At 41.6% G+C, this 22,774-nt stretch overlaps 1 protein-coding gene across 10 annotated transcripts in view; it reads right to left on the bottom strand.

Annotated features, from left to right (window-relative positions):
• Patronin (calmodulin-regulated spectrin-associated protein patronin) overlaps positions 1 to 22,774 on the bottom strand; it is an 80,376-nt gene that overhangs the window by 4,524 nt on the left and 53,078 nt on the right. For 3 of the 10 annotated variants that reach the window (XM_028316227.1, XM_028316220.1, XM_028316225.1), the window contains 12 exons: positions 21,540 to 21,599; positions 18,935 to 18,999; positions 17,950 to 18,184; positions 16,103 to 16,369; positions 14,478 to 15,317; positions 13,741 to 13,977; positions 11,877 to 12,102; positions 10,369 to 10,443; positions 7,725 to 7,826; positions 6,015 to 6,122; positions 3,078 to 3,254; positions 1,556 to 1,838 (listed from right to left, as the gene is read on the bottom strand). In XM_028316227.1, coding sequence (XP_028172028.1) covers positions 1,556 to 1,838; positions 3,078 to 3,254; positions 6,015 to 6,122; positions 7,725 to 7,826; positions 10,369 to 10,443; positions 11,877 to 12,102; positions 13,741 to 13,977; positions 14,478 to 15,317; positions 16,103 to 16,369; positions 17,950 to 18,184; positions 18,935 to 18,999; positions 21,540 to 21,599 — 2,675 coding nt within the window. Of the gene's footprint in view, positions 1 to 1,555; positions 1,839 to 3,077; positions 3,255 to 6,014; positions 6,123 to 7,724; positions 7,827 to 10,368; positions 10,444 to 11,876; positions 12,103 to 12,452; positions 13,688 to 13,740; positions 13,978 to 14,477; positions 15,318 to 16,102; positions 16,370 to 17,949; positions 18,185 to 18,934; positions 19,000 to 21,539; positions 21,600 to 22,774 lie in introns of those variants that run through there. The other 7 variants (XM_028316221.1, XM_028316224.1, XM_028316223.1 and 4 more) reach the window with 7 other exon arrangements.

The raw sequence follows: 22,774 nt of genomic DNA, 5'->3' as shown, positions 1-22,774 counted from the left end.
TTTTTATAGAATTTTTTTTCTTCCAATTACTTATTGTAAACAAAACGTAATAACTTTTAAACTAAGTGGTATATCCTGATAAAATAAAAACAGTTATAATGCTAAATAACAGGCGATACTAAAAAAATACATAAAATACACAAAAAAAGCCAAAAAATAATAAAAAATGATACTTTTTGAAAAAATTCTGCTTTGAAATTCGTGTTTTTTTGGTTATTTGATAAATTTCTCCAAAAAATGCCCCTATAACAGGTGGTTTTTATTACTTTATATTATTCTCTATCGTATTACCTTCGTAAAACCAAAAATCGCATGTCTCTATCCTTATCAANTTTCTTTGGTTGTTTTGTTGCCAATTCTGTTCTGATTAGTTTATGGTTAGTGTTGAAGTTTAATTGGTTGATTACGGTAAAGTTTGTGAAGCAGTTGCTTCTATTGGACATTATAAAGTCAATTTGGTTTTTATATTTACCGTCAGGCGAGATCCAGGTCCACATGTTCTTGTTCTTTTTCATGAATGTAGTATTTAAGATGGTTAGGTCATTTTCAAGGGCAAAGTTCATAATATATTCACCATTTCTACTTCTGGTTTTGTTATTATACGTGAATGGTCCTAGTACCTTATTTTCTTCTGGGCGCCTTTCCCCAATTTGGCCATTACAGTCTCCCATTACTATAAGGTTTTGGTGACCCTGCTCTTGAATAGCTTTGTTTAGATCTAGATAGAATTTATTAATCGTTTCAACATTTGATTGTTCGGTAGGTGAATATATTTGTACAATAGACCACGGATCTTTGTATCCTGGTAGTTTCAAATTCATGATCGCAATACGCTCTGAGATTCCTATGAAGCCTTCTACGTATTCTGCTATCTGTTTTTTTATAATAAATCCAACCCCATACTGTCCCGGGGTCTCGCCTATGTGATAAAGTATATAATCTGGGTAGGATGTGATATTTTCGCCTATTCTTCTAACTTCACTCAGGCCAACAATGTCCCAATTAATGTGTTCTAAGGCATATATTAGTTCGATGAGATTTTCTTCATTCTTTAGTGTAAGTACGTTGAGGGCTGCGACGTAAATTTTTTCTTTTTGAAGTTTATGACTTGTGTTATGACTTGTGTTATTTCTTAATGTTGGAGGGTTGTGGTCTGTCAGACTACTTGTCAAAGTCAACTTCAACCGACTGTCATCTCAGTCAGTGTTGCCAACTGTGAAAATAATTTCTACCATTTCTACCATTACGTTCCAATTCACGCAAAAGTAAGTTCACNGGTTTTGGTGTATAATGTAAGTGTAATAAAAACTAGTACTTAATTCAAATCAATCAAACTTCACAAATAAACTAGAATTCTCACGGTCAAAATCAAAAGGTTCGCGTCGTTATTTTATACTGTAATGGCGCGGTTACACTATGCGCTAAATTGTTCGAACGGGTGCGATGCGCGAATTATAGAACGAACTGAACTGCATGTTTACATTATCTGATTTCGATTAATTTCATGCGTAGTTTAACACCAAAAGTGATGCCAAGACAAAACAAAACCACTCACTTGAAAAACTTATCGAACATCCTATCGTTGACGTTCTTGGGCCCCGTCCCGTACAGCTTGGCCACGTGGTCCGTGTCGGGACAGTACGAGTACAGCGCGCGGAACTGGCATCCTGCGTCCCGGAACAGAACCAAGAAGTGCTTGCTCTCTGAGCGCGCGATCTCTTCGAGCACCCGCCGCTTGGCCTCCGCGTTGACCGCGCCCGGGAACACGCAATACTCCACCGCGTTCAGCATGATGCCGCGATTCGACTTCGTCGTGGGCTGCTTGTATAACCGCGGCCCTGTAAATGGGAGTTGAGGCTGTTTGTGATTGCCTTTGCGTGGTTTTGTGCAGCTATTTACCTATGTATTGCAAACAGTGTTTGGTACTTTTACTCTGTAGATTTTAATTAGAGCCAGTAATTAGACATTACAAATGATAATTGTCTGTAAAAAAGTGTAGCAAATGTATTGGTACAAAATTCTTGGCTCAAATTATAAATCCAGGTTAAATCTAACCATCTAGAAGTGATTGTGAATTTAGAATTCATACCTAGGTACTTTGTCAAAAGTCAATATATTTCTTCAAGTTAGGTTTCTTTTATCAGAAAGGTGATTTACTTATTTCAATAATTTTGAATCGAATTGAGTATTTACACAATTTTGCCAAGTGTGTTAAAATATCGAAAAGTAATGCAAACGATAGAAAAATGCACGAGTGAATATTAGTGCGTTGGTTCAGGTGTTATTCAAATTGGTGAGGAAGCGATTGTCAAGCGATATGTATATTAAAATTATTATTGTATGTCAATGCGTTGTTAGGGCAAGATGCTCCACGCGGCAAACCATGCTTTATTCAACTCGACAAACAACACTGTCGCTCTTAATCTTATGTTAAGTTTAACTATGTTTTTACGTGAACATGGCCCTCGTGACTCGTGTTGGTATGACATCGCTTGATAACGTCAACGTGTTCGTGTGAGCTAACTAACTACTTAGTAATGTTACGAATAAACACCTTTACGTCGCTCTCGAGTGTTCGCTAAGAAAGTAAGATTAAGAATAAATAGTAGAAGATGATACTTTTCATAAATAAATCTGTGAAATATACTTAATAAGAAATTAATATAACAAAACAGAATCTTTATTAGAAATAAGTAATATCAAATAATATGTTGGTACGGTATCATAAATATGTTTGATTTATTACAGGTGTCATGATATAACAGAGTTAATTAGTGTCATCGATGTTGTCTTTAACGAGTGTATTTACTATCGTATATGTATGTGGATGGCGCTGTAGTACTTAGTACCACGCTAATATTTCGTTTTGTTTTAACTGAGACACAGTTTCACTAAAGCAGGGTAAGATTTTTCATATCTTTTTCTGTCGTCGTCGTCGTCGTTTCAGCCATATCTTTTTCTACTTTAGTAAAACAATTTCAGCCTGTTTATTTTGTCACTCATAACATTTGTGAACTTAAAACAGTACCTAAACTTTGGTATTCGATGTGTATGCTCTGTAATCGTGTCAAACTCACCGGAGTAGTCCATGATGGAGGAGTGCGTCGAAGACACGTCGGAGGAGTCGTCGTGGTGCGCGCGTCGCTTGCCGATGGCTCCGGGCAGCGAGCCCGGGCCCGACGCCGGCGAGCCAAGCGCGCGGAGCCCCGGCGACGCGGCGCGCCGCGGCGGCGTCGCGCGGCCCAGCCCGCTGTCTGCACACCACGCACGTTAGTGCCCGCGTGGCGTTGTGGCACGCGCCACGCGGCGTAGCACCCGTGGTTAAATGTCACGCGCCACGCGGCACGTTTCACGCACTTGTTAAACGGTTTAAACCCACTCACGTCTCACACGCATTTGTTAAACCCACTACCTAACTTAGTCGCGTGGTTACACGCCACGTCTCACGCGCTTGTTAGACCCATTACCTAACGGCCGCGTGGTTACACGCCACGTCTCACACGCATTTGTTAAACCCACTACCTAACTTAGTCGCGTGGTTACACGCCACGTCTCACGCACTTGTTAAACCCACTACCCAACGGCCGCGTGGTTGCACGCCACGTCTCACGCACTTTTTAAACCCTTTGCCTAACTTGCGCAAACCCACTACCTAACTTGGTCGCGTGGTTACACGCCACGTCTCACGCGCTTGTTGAACCCTTTGCCTAACTAGCGCACGCGCATAATAGCGACGAATACACATCTAGTATGATACCCAACTGCTGTCTGTTCTATTATTCCCCCATCTTATTTATTAATTTATACCAACCACGTGACACGCACGCACGGCATGTCCACGCGTATTTGTTAAACTCTCTACCTAACGGCCGCGTGGTTACACGCCACGTCTCACGCGCATTTCTTAAATCCATTACCTAATTTGTAACTTGCGCACACGAATAATAACGGCGACGAAATACACCCAGTATGATACCCGAACTAACCCGTTGTCTGTTCTATTTATTCATCAACACGCATGCACCACGCGGAACGGTCAAGTCTAACGCGCTTGTGAAACAAATTGCCTACCTAACCTGGTAACTTGCGCACACATCATAACGACGACAAAACTAATTTTGTATGATACCTAACCCCTTGTTTTCACAGCATTATTATTGCCCCATCTTGTCCACGCGCAATTCTCTTTAAACCCTTTACTTGCGCACACGCAACGGCGATACGAATCAACCCGCTGGTTGCACAGATCACAATTTATCCCCCTTTGATATATTCTCCCATCTTAGTTTCTTTACTAAAACCACGATAAACAAACACTATAGTCTGGGAGGAATAGAAAGTAAAAAAATCACTGTCACATACGTTAGAACGTACTATTACAGTAGGTAAATCGTAGAAAACCACCCCCAGACTATTTTTATGCTCAAAAAGCTAATAAAATCTTTTACTAAATAGATTTAAGATGTAAAAAATACTTTATAGAAAATAAAAAAACTACAATATTACTTTTATCTACATAATTCTGTACATTGACCGCTCACTCTTGGCTAAACTCAGTGAACTTACTTCGGATGCATTTACAATGCAACAAAGCAACTAACTAACATGACTAAATACGTGCGCTCATGTGAAAATACTTTCTGCCTAAACTATTATGCCAAAAACCCCGTTTATTTACACAAATAACTTCACAATAAACAAATTCCCACTTCAAACAAGTACATACACATTTATTGCTTTTGATTCCCAAAACATTTTACGACTTACAACAAAACAAATAATGATAGTAAAATGTATAATCGTCGTAAGTTTTTTGTCATTGACAACTTACCTTTTAAATTAGTGTTTTATTGACTAGCATAAAATTAAAATTAGTAAGTTTAGAAGATTATTTCTGATTAATTTTACCTTGACACCTATTATTTATATTTATTCTTCGATAATTTTAGTACTAAATTGATATAAAGCGTAAAATACTAAATGTAAAAATATTTTATAATAATACGAGTACTTCTACAGTAGCTAAGCAAATTAATAAGGTAGGCGATAACGTAATACATAAGCATCGAATATCTTTGACACATTTCGTATTTTACGCATAAATAGATATATTACGATAAAATTAGCAGTAAATAGTGTGTATGTTAAATATAGCATATTATTTGTAACTATTTATACATTAATATTATAGTACACGTCAATAACTGAGAAGTGTCATTTGATCAGTGTATAGCTAATCAAGACAATGATCCAAGATATAAAGGCTAAGTTTGATGAAATGCCGGACGATGTCACACCAACACCAGTATATAAACATGCTCTAACAACGACCCGAATTAATATAAATCTAACCAGAACAAAATAAACCACAACCTCGCTAAATATAATATAAATTTCAATACTTATATATCGCCAATTACCCAAAAGAAATAATATAAAGTGCACAAGACGAAAGAATTGCTACTGACGGGGTGGTACAGTGGAAACAAGTCTATGTCTGTAAACAATATTTAACTATTTCTCCATGCTGCAGTAATTCAAAATAGATCAACTTGTAGTTGATAGTTATCAGCTAAAAGTTACAAGCACTAATTTACATCACCAATTTCAATTTAACTAAAGTGTACTCAATATTTTAGGTGCATTGCATTTTGCAGCTACTTATTGGAAATTGGTTAATTCAGTTCAGTACCAGCGTGTATTTGTTTACTGAAGGCAAGTGTTATTTCAATAAAATAGTTAAAAAGTAGTGATAAATCAGTAGATAGATTGCGTTTGATCGACAGATTTTCGAGGCGATCACTGAATGTCTAGATCCCAAGGTCCAAATTCAAACGACCCTGGGTCTATTCCGAAGACACCAAATATAAGAAAATCCATCACATCAAGACGTTTGCAGACATAGAAGCCCACCCCGCCAGCAGCCGCAACAGAAAGGAGCCCAACGCACCGAAGCGTAAACCGACTACACCAACGTGAGTCAAGCTTATCGGGTGGTATCAAACGTCTCTTACCGCACAAGTTCATAAGAGAGCTAGACTTCCTTCCCGCCTTAAAGTTACTCTGGTAAGTGGAATATTTAGACCTTCCACGGGACGACTGAGGTTCCTCATTGACGCGCTCTGAAATGTTTCCTATACACGTCACTCGCATGCACGACCGCCCCGCGCCCGCCATGCAACAAGCGGGCGGCGGTTTAGTCTCACATTATTGGATACACTGAATAATGGCAAACAAAATTAATGCTATTGACGCGGCAAAACTGCTCATCACATGACTCTCACTGATTCCATGTCAATATGTACAATGTCGGGAACCGATCTTTACAAATGCGCGGAAGGTCTAGAGGGCGAAATTTGGAAAAAGCTTCAAAACCTCTCAATTTAGTCCAGTTGCAAACTACATAAACGGCCAAATAAAATATAAAAAGCATAAATTTTGCATGTTGGAGTGTATCTAATTCTATGCGTTGCTGAAATCATACACATATAAAATAAATCAATCAAAAAATAAATAAAACTTTAAGCATTCTACAAATAAAAACCAAACAAGCTTTTTATCTAAATGAGATGTTTTATGTACATCATAGCAACAGTATAACATTGTATTTCAGTGATTTTGATATACTGTTACGTATGAGTTGTAAATGATAGTCAAATCTGGATATAACTTGTTTTATGTCAAGCTTGGGGGAGATGATTTGCAGTGTACAATTTGGTCTACTTTTCAACTGTACTAGAAGGACCCGCAGGTATCAAAAATATTACCAAACTAAGTTTCTAATGATACATTTATGTTTGGGTCCTTCCAGTGCACTATTAATTATAAATAGACGATCAGGAAAGGGATAACAAAAAAAACATATCATCCGCATAATTTCGGTAATGATTAAAGGACCAAACAAAGACCACAACAAAACTTTGAAATTGTAAAAGGTGTTAAATTTTACTATGGTCTCATTATAATACAAGCAGTTGGGGCACTGCAAAGCGAACGCTGTTAGTGGCGCGTGGCGAGCGAGCGGGACAAAAGACGGGACGAGTGGGACGGCATGCTCTCGCAACACATCGACACACTCGTCCTACTGTTGTAGAGTCAATGTGTCAAATGTGGCACACTCTTATGTGGCGAGTGGGACACATTTAACGCAGTTTTCGGGACAAGCAAAATGAGTGGGACATACACGAGCATTGCATATGAGCGTTTGATCGTGTTAACGCCATTATTATCATAGAAATTACTTCTAATTAATAGAATATTGCTGAAAAATCTGAAAATCTACTGTAATCCTGTTTATTTGTACAGTATAAGTGTAAATGTTTGTACACCACAAGCTTACAATGAGTTTATCATTTCCATCGCTTGGATTCCCGATTGCCCCCACTTGTTACACTAATTTTATTTAAAAAAAATACGTCAGAGACTAATTTAGGAAACACTAACTTAAAAATATTGGAATGCTTCCGAGTAATAACGGACGCAATATTCACGAAAGGTACATTATTCATAGGTGTACGATCAAACTCTCACGCGCAATTTCGCTACACAGATTAATGGTGCGTCCAGACTGAGCGAATTTGCTCGCGCGGCACGCTGTTCATCCTGCTCACTCTGCTCTTGAGTGAGCAGGATGTTGAGTTTGCCGCGCGAGAAAATTCGCCCAGTATGGACGCACCATAAGGATACGATTGTGAAGTGTGAGGAGGGTGGGGTATGGCACTCACCGCGGGACGTTTTGCACGAGCCGCGTCGTCCGAGGGGGGCGCTTGACGCGCTACCGGGGGACGCGCCCCCGCGCTCCTCTACGGGTGACTCCGCTGGCGTCACTGAAACCACCACGGAGTGACGTCAGAGATGGTGTGACGTCAGTGATATTGTGTACACCACCACCGGTTAACTTACTACCTCATTCCAAAACTGTGTTATATTATAAGAAGTGTTATAATTTACCAAATTAATGTGAGTATTTCTCAAAAAAAATGAACATTTTGAAAAAAAAGTGTGCTTTGAAACAGTTCAAAAGTTTTATATTTATAAATCATCACACATTAAAAACACACACACAATTTTGAAGGATGAATATTAATCTTTAAGATAACGAAGAATTATAGCTATAATCCTACTTATTACCAAATATTTAGATATTTTAAAAAGTCCTTTTTTTACCTTTCATACAAAAACCTGTTTGCCACCCTAGCTTTTTAATGTGTTTTTGTTTCATAAAATGCGATACGTAACTAAATTATTGTAAATTTCTTTGTATTATCGTTCTACAGTAATNTTGGAGGGTTGTGGTCTCTTTCCCCCACGAGGACCAGTCGGCTTGGGGGAGGTTGGTGTTTTCCTGTTCTTTCATTGTTGGTTTCTTTGGTTGGTTTCGGTTTCCGTTTGCCGATTCTTATTTGCTATTGTTTCTTTGTAGTGGTGATATTGGAAAGAGAGCTGGATCTAGACCGCATCATATCGAAAGCGTTTGACCTACTTGTCTTGATTGAAGATACAGTCTGTTGTTTTTTGGGCTGGTTTTCGTAAGCAGTGGGTGAGGTAGTCGATTCTCTCTTTCTTCTCTCTTGACTGTTATTCTCTTTAACTATTAGTTTGTCATACTTCAGATATGCTAAGTTTCCTTTTTTCCTCTCTTCTACTAACTCAGCTTGCAGACTTTTCCTCTTTTCTAATACTTCCTTTGGATAATCTTCGGAAATATTAATTTCTTTTAGGTTCTTTTTATTTCTGATAATTTCGTTCTTCTTCCAATTGTTTACAAACGAACACAATACCGGCCTAGGTTTATTGTTTTTTGTCTAATATTTCGTTACGTTTTTTACGAATTTCGTTACGTTACGAAAAAGTACAACATAATGCTGAGTGTATACTGTTATTACCTAACTAAGCATAGTAATATTCACTACTTAATTTATTTAAAAAATATAGAGCGTCAATAACAAAAGGATTGGATACTATCTGCTTTACAGAAGTGCCACCAGCAAGAAATAATCAAATCATTTGAATGTGTTTTTATGTGATTACTTCTTTTGTTTTTTTAGGAATGCCGCCAAAAATCAATGCCAAAAGGCAAAAAGCTTACAGAGAACGACTCAAAATGGATAAACATGATGGAACAAAAATAATTTTATTAAAATAGTATGAATGATTACTCCCTTATTTTATTTCTAACCCCTTAATATTACCCCGTATTTGGGTGCATACTTACAAATATTACGAATTGAATAAATTTAGAGCATTCACAATATTTCGCCAATGTATAATAAGCCTTATGGCCTTACTATTTCGTTACTACCGTTTCGTTACGTACATTTTTTTTGAGAAATACTCATGTAACTCTTGAAACATTTACAAGGAAAATATTTTGTCCGATTTTGTATAGAAAACATCAAAATTAAATAATTCATAAAATAAAATCCTTGCTACTGCATTCTAAAAGAGAAACGTTCACCAATAATTTTGTTATCTTCATGCTGCAACTATTACGTAGTAGATAACATAAAAGTAATATTCCGTAATCTATGTTTAAGTTTCTGAATAATGTAGATAGAAATGTCTGTACGTGTTGTAAACATTGACATCAAAATCCATGCAGTAAGCTATAAAATCCGTGCTTAATTAAAGTGAAACAAAAAACAACTATGCTAATCCTTTGTTGAAATCAATTGTTTGACATTTAACTTACGGACAAAATTATTTCTATAAATCAATAATATAAATCTATAAAATAAAATGTCAAATAATTAATTTGAAACGCTTAACAGTTTATTATAAAACACCACATTTGTTTGATGTGCTTGCATGGATATTAACTTTATGTTTAGCAAAGGGACAGCACAAAATAAAGATTAATATCCACTAGTCGAGTCGCAATGCATGGCAAAATGTTTGAACTACAGGCACAGCACATAACTGTGTAGGTTTTGTGTTGGGGGGTGCTATGTCAAATGTCAGTGAAACTTCAGATCAGAGGTCTATACCGTGACAGATCTGTCATGTCACCCCTCCACTATAGATGACCCACGCTGAATTGTCCCACCAAACTCAATGACAGGGGGGCGCTACCATCGTTCAACTATATGGTTTTCAACATGGCAAAAATCGGAACCAGCGATCCGATATTGACAGTGGCGCCCCACTGCCAATGTCATGGATAGGAAAGTTCAGTATTTTGGAACTATACGGCTGTAACTCACTTTGTGATGCGCTATGCTGTAGTTTGTATGAAAATAAAATATCACAAAATTATACGTAAAGTAGGATGCCCGACTAAGGTCTAGGGGCAATAGATAAATAAATCGTTAGCATACATTGCCACGCGACTCTCGGCCTTACCCGGCGGGCATAAGGGTGGGTACTCACCGCGGTAGAGCCCGGCGCGCTCGGCCAGCGAGTCCTGCGAGCCGCGGTAGTAGTCGCGCCGCATGGTGCCGCCGGCTATACAACACCACACGTCAGCAGGGAACGCTAGCGAGCGCGACCGGCAAAATGGCTGGCTATTTTGACACTTTACGCAATGGCTGAACCATTTGATTGCTTTCAAAGTTTGAAAGAGGTAATGCCACGATTTTATATTCAATGAATAGCATGGTAACAGATTTGTCATAAATTATAGCCTATAATAATATGTTATTCTGGGTAATAAACAATAATACTGTAAAGTTTCAACAAAATCCGTTCAGTAGTTTTTGCGTGAAAGAGTAACAAACATCTAGACATCCAAACATCCAGACATCCAAACTTTCGCATTTATAATATTAGTAGGATAGTAGGATCGTATCTATAACTATGACATTCTCGCATATGAGAGAAAAATAGATACGTTATCGTGAGGAATTATATCCCATTGTTTTGAACGTATCATATTTTAACTTATATTTAGCGTGAGAGAAATACAAATTGCAAAAAAATCAAGTTAGATTCATGAACTTCAAAACCCTGGGCATTACTCAAATTCGATCATAGATATTCTAGTTACGTCAAAAGCGTCCATTTTGCCAGTCACGCCACGCCTGTTGCACCATAGCTGGGATTTAGCTCTTTAAGCATGATATTGAACGAAAATATAACGAAATAAAAAACTTAGCGCTGAAATATCATGCCAAAAGATTAATTTACTATAACATTATGCTGAAAACTCATCTACTTGGATACGTAAAACTAGCATCCTTCTAAAGGAGTTTATAAATCTAACGTAGACAATTATTGAATCAGCAGAATGTTATGTGTACACAAAATATAGCACATCTAGGTGGCAGCCATGCCATTTGGGAAAATAGCAAAACTATCAATGGCTCTTGTTAACATAGCCAGTGATAGATGTGCGTTTCTAGGGACAAGCTAACATTTAGTGCGGCTTTCGACAGTTAAATAAAGCTAAAACTAAAATGAACAAACTTTTCAGTGTAAAAAAGTTGCATAAAACATATTTACAAAAACAGTGTCAACAACTGTGTTGTGTATTGTTGTTGTTCATAAAGAAATTACTCGTATTTGTGTGCCTGATAAGTGTGTCAATTAACCATGTACTTCATTTCTTTCTAAGATTATGTGTCGTTAAAATGTAATTAAATTAACATCATATTTTCTCGGATAATAATATTTCGGAATTTACTTCATGTGTTTGTTCGTGTTAAGAATTAAATTTTTCACCAGTTGGCGCCACTACAACATCCTATCACTTATCAGAGGCGCCAACTGGTGGGCGCAAATCCGATAGCCCTATGCCCGTTATACCACCAACGCCTAACTTTTAAGTCACCCCTACGAAAGCAAAATTCCTGTTATGTTAACAAATAAGGGTCACTTAAAAATTAGAGATTGATGGTGAAAACGGGCACCAATCTTTTTCTCGATCCCTACGTAAGTACCTGTGAGGTTGGTATTGGAAGGCTGTTTAGCCCTCAGCCCTTCTGCCTGATGCAGCGCGCCGCTGTCAACGTGTATCGTCTTAGGCCGGGCGCGAGCGGCGCCCGCTTTGGTTCGTAATCGAGTGTTAGTGTTGCCCCCTCCCCCTCTATCCCGGTCCCGGTCGGTCCCGGGATTCCCGCCGCTGTTGAGGGCCTCGAGGAACTCCGTCTTGTCTAAGACTTTGCCCTGGAATGGTAAATGGCAAAATTATATCTATGGTTGTTATTTACTTTCTCACGAATGTAATCTTTAGCTCTTGAACAGTTTACATACTACTCACATTTACGTGTAGTATTTTTGATGACACATCTAAAAGATCTTCTTGGAAGTTAGCCGAGACCGTAGTTAGGGAATTTCAAGATGTAAATAAAGTAGTGGCTACCTATAAGTCGCCAGTTGGCGCCACTTTAGAGTAAGGTATTGTCACTTGCCGGTGACGACAATTATTATTCGGCGCCAATACGATAGCTCTTTGATAACGTTAGGGACAAACAACTGACCTCCCTAGAGAGCCAGCAGCATGATGCGACACATACCTCCCTCTCGGCCTCCTCGATGGCCTTCTTGAGCTTGTACTGGCGGAGGATGAGCTCGCGACGGCGTGCTTGCTCCTCCTTGCGGGACAGCTTGAGCTCGGCGGCCGCCTCGTCCCGCGCGCGCCGTCACTAGACAGCCAGCAGCATGATGCGACACATACCTCCCTCTCGGCCTCCTCGATGGCCTTCTTGAGCTTGTACTGGCGGAGGATGAGCTCGCGACGGCGTGCTTGCTCCTCCTTGCGGGACAGCTTGAGCTCGGCGGCCGCCTCGTCCCGCGCGCGCCGTCACTAGACAGCCAGCAGCATGATGCGACACATACCTCCCTCTCGGCCTCCTCGATGGCCTTCTTGAGCTTGTACTGGCGGAGGATGAGCTCGCGACGGCGTGCTTGCTCCTCCTTGCGGGACAGCTTGAGCTCGGCGGCCGCCTCGTCCCGCGCGCGCCGTCACTAGACAGCCAGCAGCATGATGCGACACATACCTCCCTCTCGGCCTCCTCGATGGCCTTCTTGAGCTTGTACTGGCGGAGGATGAGCTCGCGACGGCGTGCTTGCTCCTCCTTGCGGGACAGCTTGAGCTCGGCGGCCGCCTCGTCCCGCGCGCGCCGTCACTAGACAGCCAGCAGCATGATGCGACACATACCTCCCTCTCGGCCTCCTCGATGGCCTTCTTGAGCTTGTACTGGCGGAGGATGAGCTCGCGACGGCGTGCTTGCTCCTCCTTGCGGGACAGCTTGAGCTCGGCGGCCGCCTCGTCCCGCGCGCGCCGTCACTAGACAGCCAGCAGCATGATGCGACACATACCTCCCTCTCGGCCTCCTCGATGGCCTTCTTGAGCTTGTACTGGCGGAGGATGAGCTCGCGACGGCGTGCTTGCTCCTCCTTGCGGGACAGCTTGAGCTCGGCGGCCGCCTCGTCCCGCGCGCGCCGTCACTAGACAGCCAGCAGCATGATGCGACACATACCTCCCTCTCGGCCTCCTCGATGGCCTTCTTGAGCTTGTACTGGCGGAGGATGAGCTCGCGACGGCGTGCTTGCTCCTCCTTGCGGGACAGCTTGAGCTCGGCGGCCGCCTCGTCCCGCGCGCGCCGTCACTAGACAGCCAGCAGCATGATGCGACACATACCTCCCTCTCGGCCTCCTCGATGGCCTTCTTGAGCTTGTACTGGCGGAGGATGAGCTCGCGACGGCGTGCTTGCTCCTCCTTGCGGGACAGCTTGAGCTCGGCGGCCGCCTCGTCCCGCGCGCGCCGTCACTAGACAGCCAGCAGCATGATGCGACACATACCTCCCTCTCGGCCTCCTCGATGGCCTTCTTGAGCTTGTACTGGCGGAGGATGAGCTCGCGACGGCGTGCTTGCTCCTCCTTGCGGGACAGCTTGAGCTCGGCGGCCGCCTCGTCCCGCGCGCGCCGCGCCGCCGCCGCCGCTTCTGCCCGCGCCCGCGCCTCGTCTGCGCGCTGCCTTCGCTGGAGAGACAGCAGCATAATGCGCTCTTTTTTGCGCTCCATTTCTTCTGCTGACGTCTGTAGTGATAGGACGGTGATGAGTGGGGCGTTAACATTGATATGTGCGTGCGACATTTGTGACCAGGGTTCGAAATTTGCAAAACGCTTTGTGATAATTATCAACAGTATAAGATATATTTGTCATATTGTTTCATAAGAAATTCTGATGTTACATTGAAAATGTTGCTTTATGTTTTACTGATTGTTGTCAAGTTATCCATCGCTAGTTGCATAAAGTGTTGTGGAAAATAGATAAATATTTTGAAGCTAGTTAACGATTGATCGTTGTGTAGCTAAATAGATAGGCTTTAGAACTATCTATGTTAAATAACGTCTACCACTAGACGCAAGTGCGGAAATACACGTTCGAAAACTCCGAATACAGTTCACTTTCACTTGCGCATTTTTTTGTTATTATTAACCGATAATTATCCATCTGTTATTCGATAATTATCTTGATAATTATCATTGATAATTATCCTTTCGCACCCTGTTTGTGACGTGTGCAAAGAACTCACCGGGTCAGGATTGAGCTCGCCAATGACTAGAGCGGCGGGTTCGGGCGCGTCCCTGCGTTCGGGCGCGGCTCGCAACGGTTCCACATTCGCCCGGTGCACGACAAACTCTTCTTCCTGGCTAGCCACCCGGTCCACACGGTCCACCCGGTCGACTCGCTCGTTCCACGTGTTCTCAGGGCTCCGGTCGGGACTCAGCTCCGACTTCTCCTTCTTGGGCGACATGCGCTTGGCGCGCAACGGCGGCTTCGGCCGCTTCGGCTGGTCGGTGTCGAAGGAGATGTAGAAGCCCTTCTCGTTGGCGTCGTCGTCGGGCTGCTGGAAGGAGGACCGGCCGAGCGAGGGCCGCGTGGGCGACGGGATGCGATAGGTGCGCGTGCCCGAGGAAATGTTGAGGCGGTTGATGCCCTGTCGCAGCGCGTCGTCTTCAGCGTTGCCGATGAAGGAAATATTCTGAGGTTCCATATCGTCAGGCGGCGGGGCTGGTGCTTGCAACTGCTGCAGGCTGACGGCGTCTGGTCGACGCTCGGGCAGCGAGCCCTGGCGCTGCGGCGTCTTAGCCCGGCGCTGCGGACTCGCCGCGAGCGGAGGCGACTGGGAGACGTACTGGTTGGGGTTTATCACAGTGTAGCTTAAATGGTTTTGGGGATCCCGCGCGTTCTCGGTGCCGTTCTGGTAGCGGTCGGTGCTGTAGTGGACCTGGAAGGGCTGGCTGGCGCGGTCGTGCAGCACGAAGCCCTGCGGGGTCCAGTTCCGCTCGGGCGGCTGCGGGGAGGGGGACTTCCACGACCGCTGCGGAGGCTCCGCCGCCGGCTGCTGGTACTGGTGATTTTGTTGGTGGAGCTGAAAGTTTAGGCGGAGGTTGTAGCTCTTGTATGAGTTTAATATACCTATGGCTACAGGTGACCAAAACCGTATTGTTATTTGCAGTTGCGGTTGAGTCCTGTTAGCAAGGCGAGGACAAAATAAGCATGTGTACGGTGCCTCATTCATTCAGCTTATCTACAAAGTATTTATTGAGTTTGAGTCATCGCTGTAAACGTTGATTACCAAGTGCATCACTAGTAGATTAAATTGATGTTTATATTATGTGAGGCTGGTCTCCACTAAAGCTAAGCGCAGTACACGTACGCACGTCGCTAAAATACGTTAAATGTAACTCAAAACTCCGCCCCAGTGGATACGCAGCCATATCAATCCGTATGGTACGATCCCCATTGACCGGCGCACGTCGGAGCGCACTTACACGGCCGTAAAGAAAATAGTATTTTATTAACAGTTCTTAGAGTCGCAATTAGTTACAACTGATTAACTGACATTTCAGTCCGAACGGTGCGCAAGCATGCGTCGGAAGCCGGTCGGCTCCGAGCGTATTCCAGCCGATACGCGCGCATTCTACCGCATTTTTGGTTGACTCGCGCCGGTCAATGTGAATCCTGCCTATCGTGCCTTTCTTTCCCACTGGGCACTTTGGGCACGTGCCCAGGGCCCCGCGACTGAGGGGGCCCCTGTCTACTCCAAAGACCTTTCTCCAGATGATATGGGCCCCTTGATCCTTAAGTGCCCAGGGCGCCTAGTATGTTAAAGACGGCCCTGCTACCGTGTAAGAAGCGTGAGTAGCGTCCTACCTGCCAGCCGCGCTCCTGCGCTTCTTGCTGCTGCTGCTGCTGCTGCTGCTGGTGCTGTTGCTGCGCGTGCTGCGCCCATGTCTTGCGCTGCGGCGCGGCGTCGTGCAGGTAGAAGCGGCCGTGCTCGGGCTCCATGTCGCGATACTGGTACAAGTGCGGCTCGTAGTACGGGCCCTGGTACAAGTCTCGCGGCAGATGCGGCGTGGAGCCGAAGCCGGCGGCGAGCGCGGGCCGCGACACGTTGTGCTGTGAGCTGAATTGGCTGTGCTGCAATCGGACGCGCGCGTCAGCTGTTGTTTCACGATTTTACGGTGGATTCGACCAAACAAGAGTAAATATTAATCTATCTATACTACATAACAAATGCGAAAGTAACTCTATCTGTCTGTCTTGCTTTCACACCTAAACCACCGAACTGATTTTGATGAAATTTGGCATAAAGATAGTTTGCGTCCCGGGAAAGGACATAGGACAGTTTTTATGCCGGTTTTTGAAACAGGGACGCGCGCGATATAGTTTTTCTGTGACAGACAAAATTCCGCGGGCGGAAAGATAGCCTCAAAATAAGTAGTCAGTTATGCGATATTTTGACATATTCCCCATACTGAAACTGTCAATGTGCCACTTATACCAGGAGTTATTCTCGGATAAAAGTTTGGTCGAATTGGTCCTTAGAGGCTTTACACTTTTGTGACAGCTTTTGCAAACGTCGAAAGAGACTTTGACCTTTTGCAATTTTTGATCGCATTTGGCGCGTCTCGAAAGTAATGAGTGTCTATTGTTTGTGTACGCGAATGCTGTAGCTTTGAAATATTAACACAACTGTACAAAGTTGTAGTTTTTTATACTGATGCCTTTGATAAAACCCTTGACTATCCCATCTAGTTTCAATCATAGACTAATTATGTTTTTGTAGTCATTAAAAAAATCGTGAAACAAAACGAGGTTTTGTTAGTGTGTGTAATATAAAACATTTTGTAATTAGTTGTCCCTAGAACTATGTTATATTAGTATGGCGGATATATTTTTACATGCTTGCTTGGTTATTAGGTATGGTTATGATATAATACACAATTAAAACATAATATTAATTTAAACTGGCGCTTGCTGCTTGCAATGTATAAAATCCTGAAGGATTATCTTGGAAGTGTGTGTTAGTCAGTCGGAAGGTCGACTGTTTAATAGTGGCCTACGTAGTGGCGAATCATGACATGTATAAAACGTCACGAATGTATTGGTTGCATAAAGGTGGCGGTTCACGTCGCGACAGAGACAAGAGACCGAGACGGGACACTGCGACCGTTACTTGCCTTAGGTCTCTGATAGGGTCATATTAGTAATAGAAATATAAATGTATAAAAATAAGTGTTGTAATTCTCGGCAGTCTAATTTACAATTATCATCTTAGGTACGCGGTAATCGTGCATCGACGATGGTGTCCCAGGCGCCTGGATGCGAGCGGCGCAGGACCAGTCTTTGTCGAAATCCTTAGGGGAGGCCTTTGTCTAGTAGCGGACGTCTTTCGGCTGAAACGAACGAACGATGGTGTCCCAATGCGAGAGTGCGAGCCGAGCGCTGCCGATGATGACGCTTTGGTCCCTTGGTGACGTTAGTCATCGTTCGCCGCCCGCACGTCTCCTCCCGTACGTTGTTGGGTTACCAACACTTTGTCTACTGTCTCTGTCTCGCTCGCGAACTAATGCTTATACACTGCTTAAAGTCAAGTAACGATCGCGTTCTCTCGTCTCTATCGCAGCGCGAACCGCCGCCTTTACGTCGCATCACGTCGCTTTGTGCCCGTTCCGTCGCTCACCTAAGACAACGGGTGTTCTGTAATATCCACTCACCAATTGTGGAATGTTTGGTTGCTGTGGCGGGAGTTGGTGCGGGTGCTGCATCTGATGCTGCAGATTCTGATGTTGCTGCTGATGCTGATGCTGGTACTGGTAAGGCGAGGGCGGAGGCTGCGACGCGGGCGGCTGAAATAGCTGCTGGGCCTGGTGCTGCTGCTGCTGTATCTGGCTCTGCTGGCTGGCCAGCCGCGCGATGTCGCTCTGGATGTCTTGCAAGCTGGTGTTCATTCTGGGAAGTTATTTGGGCGGACTTGTGCTTTAAGTTTGTTACAAAGATCGGCGTTGGCGCGAAAGTCGAAACTTAACCTCGAACTCTTATCGTCGCTTGCCTCTCTAACTGACGTTACTGACATTTTGCAAAATTTTCAGGCGATTAGACAGATCGATTCGTCTTGCAAAATTGATTAAGATGGTGTAGATAACTCAGTTTTGAAAAAAATGTCAGATACGTCAGTTAGAGAGGCAAGCGACGTTATGTTCTTCTGATTAATTTCGTTGCGGGTCCAATGACTGTTTAACTTTCCCCCGGGACAAACTTGACCTTCACTGGTTGGGTTTTTATTGGCGGTCAAGCTGTAGATCCTGGCTACAAAGGAGTTGCAGCGGTGGGAATGGGAATAGTCCCTTACAGATTTTTTTTTAAATCAGTCTCACTTGAGTTAAAATTGCGTGAAAATTTTTACAAGGTGTAAAAGATATGGCATTTGAAAAAGAGTATGCCATGAAACATTTACGTTAGAGTGGATATTCATATTAGGATTACTTTAATAGTTCGAGTAAAGAAAACCTAATTAAGTTAACGTTTTTGCCTAGTTTAAATAACTTTAGATTGACTAGCCTAAAGGCAAGCCACAAATCTTTGACAAATACAATTTAGACGGGCAAAAGACAACGCGTTACTAAACCATATCACAACTTCCAATGGCAAGTTAATTCTAAATCGAAAGTATCGGTGTATTGAAAATGTTGAAAGACTTACTTGGCTATAGATTGTTGGTACTGCTCCAAAGCGACAGTGTCCACGGTTTGATTCGGCGCATCCTCCTATGTACACAGTTAAATATTAGCAATCTGCAGAGTCTAAACTAGTAATATAATAAGCATTCTGGAATGTTTTTAGACCAGTTGGAAAATTGGAAAGGATTTTCACACCTTTTTATAGGCTTACTGACTTTCAGGAGAGGAATCAAAGTGTCAAATAATTATCCTCATTATAAGTTATATTCCACCACCAATAAAACTCAAACTTGCAATTGGCATGCCATTAAAACACATCATGCTGATGTACAAGACTCTCCAACGCTCGTCGTTCAAACAATAAAACTTCCTTAGCTGGACAATCACATGCAAACCCACCAACCTTTTTTAACTGTAAATCAAGACCGATACATAGTCATAAGATTGTTTTTATTGGAATTTATAGTTTTGTTGTTGGTTAAATGACTGAAGACCTCCTTGGGCTAGCAAATATAATTTACCAAAATAATGCAAATGAAAATAGCAAACAATAAACTACGAACTCATGTGCCTACATACCAATTTATTAAACTTTGGTGAAAAATATAATTTAAAAAAAGTTCAACTAAGTATTATAAAAATTATATTTTATAGTCTATCCAATATAGCTTGATTAGAATGACGGCTGTCAAACGAATGTGACTAGTGCTGTGTATGTTTCGTACGGTTCACATAGATGTATCGATAAGTTTTCGAAAAAATGATATAAAAAAATGCACCCAATTTGTCTTCATATCTGTATTCATAAAAATGACAATTATGATTTAAATTTAAAGACAGTAAAATTTAAAATTCATGTCAAGGGTGTACAACCTAAGTCGTAGTCATTATCATCAGTGTTTTTCAGTGGTTTTTTCCTCTCGCTAGAGGGCGGTGGGCATCTCTTCTAGAGCATCGGTGCTATGAATACCCAAAAAATTACCGGTGATTGATTTCCGATGTTTGATTATTTAAGAATGAAATGTTTTTTGGTTTTTAATAGTGAACATTTAGAAAAACGTAAACTTGACTTAAATATGTTAAAAAATTAGTTAGAAAAAAAAAATTGTTAAATATGTTAAAAAATTAGTTTTAATTTAATATGACATTTGTCGATATGTCCCAACACTAACATTTTTGTAACTCGAGATAACCTTGTAGAGACGTCGTTAATACTCTAGCTTGATTTTTATAATTTCGAATTACTACTTATTGGTGTAATTTAACGCTGCATTTACACGAAATTAACATTTTTATTGGAAGCACTGTCGTCGAAAATATTGTTTGTAGGTCAGACGTGAATTATTTCTTGTCCGCCAATATTTAGCTCTCATTGATCGCTACTACAAAGTTATGTCGTTACTTTTGATGGCAGCTGTCATTCTAATCAAGCTATATTGGATAGACATTAGTGCCAGCTATTAATTTTACATAATCGTAGGAAGACTGAATGAGCTTTATTGCCTTCGCGGACTAATGACTAAAGATTGACCTGTCATTCGATTCTCAAATGGGATACAAATAGAAAAATCATTTTGTGTATTCAAGAGAATAGTGAAAGATCACTATGGATAGGATATTGAGGGTTTGAATCAACCCGATTTTTCGAACAGAAATTTCAATCCATGCTACGGACAACATCTTTATTATCCGAAAATCTACATTATTCTGTACTTTAAATTGTAGGCTTCATTGATTCATATCAGAGGTAGGTCAGCGGGGTTCCTCCGAAAAACGTTATCCGAAGTTTCTAATGTTGCCATCCCTGTCACGCAAAGCGAGATGCCAGCATGAGCGACGGTGAGAGATAGAAACGAAACTACGTAAACCTGGTTTCGGAGTAGCCCTGCTGACACCAGGGTGACACGTCATAGATAGAATATACTTTCTGCCACGCGATATTCAGCCTACGATCAAGGAACAAGCTTCCCGTGGGCTACATTGAGTGTTCATAGCTAAGGAAGTCCTATACCAAGCGAGGAGCGCTAGACAGCCGAGCTAGGACCCGCGCCATGATAAAATCTTATCGACGTCTTTAGATGTATCGTGAAAAAACGATAAAATGCTTCGAAGTCTTATCAACGACTTTAGACAACAAATACAGGGTGATTTTGTTATCAGTATCCAAATTTTTAGGAGCGACTCAGAATCAGTAACTTAATCGATTTACGTAAAAATATTTTTTTTTTCATATTTAATTTTTTTTTATCCGCTGCGCGCTGTTTCAAATTTGGCTCACGTGTATAATTTGCTTCGTTCATAGAAAAATACGTACACACAGTTTACTACAAAAGCTTAATAGACATAATGAGTTAGAGGCGTCTAGCTTATTTGATAATAAGCCTTAACCTTCAAAAATTAAGATGTGGGGCACCTGCAAATTAGATTTTCAATAATTTTTTTCGCGAAAAATATCGCGATTGAGAATAATTAAGATGAAGTTGTATTTTGAAATTGTTCTATAGAGCTCATTTAAAAAACTTGGATACTGATAACAAAATCACCCTGTATATGGGCTTATCGTTATCGATAGAAGGCCTCGATAAAAGTTTATCGTGGCGCATCCTAGGCCTGCAGGTGGGTGGTACCTGGGCGGCGCGGGGCTCCGGCTGCGGCGCGTCGTGCGGCGGCGAGCGCGCGCCCTTGCCCTGCAACACGCGCGAGTGAGCATGCAATGCGCTTGGCATATAAAGGCGCACTACGTGACGTCATGATGTGAGTATACGTTGTTTATTTGAAAATTAACACGATCGCGGCACGAGAACTTTAGTAAAATTACGCGAATTAACGAAAAAGTTTAGTTCGTCACGTTTCAATCCAAACGATACCGCCTACTGTCTAGGTTCTTATGAATGAGTGAAATAAAGACCTTCGCCGCAACGGATGCCTATTTGCATTTTACTAATTTATCAAAATTGTAGACAAAAACATATTAGATATTGGACTTATGACTCAAAATCCATTAACTGATTGATTTTTGAGTATTGCTTCTGCAGATTGCTGTTTCTAGTGGTTGACAATATTATTACAAGGTAGCCAGGCTAGCTTACTTATTTTATATCTGTTTAACTTTCAATAAGTCAAATAATTTATAATCAGAAGTTTTGATGATAGATTTTAGGGTATTTGATAACTTTAAACTGGTATTGTTAAGAAAAGATCCAATATTTCAGACAAGACTAAACAGACAAAACTAAACGCATATAGGTATTTAAGTACAATGTTATTTGATGAAACGCAACCGTTGCGGCAATTTCAATTGACAAAAAGTATCTTTATCATTTTACCGTTAGGATGGGACTACATCAACCTTTATATGCCAGTCGACAAAAACATGCTTTGGGAGTGTAATCTAACGTACGAGTGACACTTAAACAACAGTGATTGTTTGCTGGATCCTACCCTACATGGACTCGTGTCAACTAGGGTTATTTACCTGGTGATTGGACTAAGAGTGGGGGTGAACAGACCATATAAACACTGTGATTCATGTTATCCTAAATAAGATTCAAAAATTAAACAATACTAATACCCCAAATGGAGTATACGCGAGCCAACGCAATAATAGAATAATGATTTATAATAAAGCCGCCTCAATCTACTATAAAAGATTAGGCAATAGTTTATTTTTAAGCATTTTAAGCCAATATGTAATGTTTTTACTTTAATTTGAATAATGTCAATGTGAGTCTACAAAATGATTAAATCACAAAAGTTTTTTAAATATGGTATTTTCAATGTATGTACTTCAATGAAAGCTGTATAAGCGAACTGATTGAAAATCGATCAATAAATGAAAATAAAATTACTCAAAGTGGTAAAA

Source organism: Ostrinia furnacalis, unplaced genomic scaffold (assembly GCF_004193835.3).
Source record: "Ostrinia furnacalis isolate ACB-3 unplaced genomic scaffold, ASM419383v2 OfSCF5472, whole genome shotgun sequence".
Classification (NCBI taxonomy): domain Eukaryota; kingdom Metazoa; phylum Arthropoda; class Insecta; order Lepidoptera; family Crambidae; genus Ostrinia; species Ostrinia furnacalis.
The sequence above is the reverse complement of the archived record's forward strand: the minus strand, read 5'-3'. Positions and strand labels throughout refer to the sequence as shown.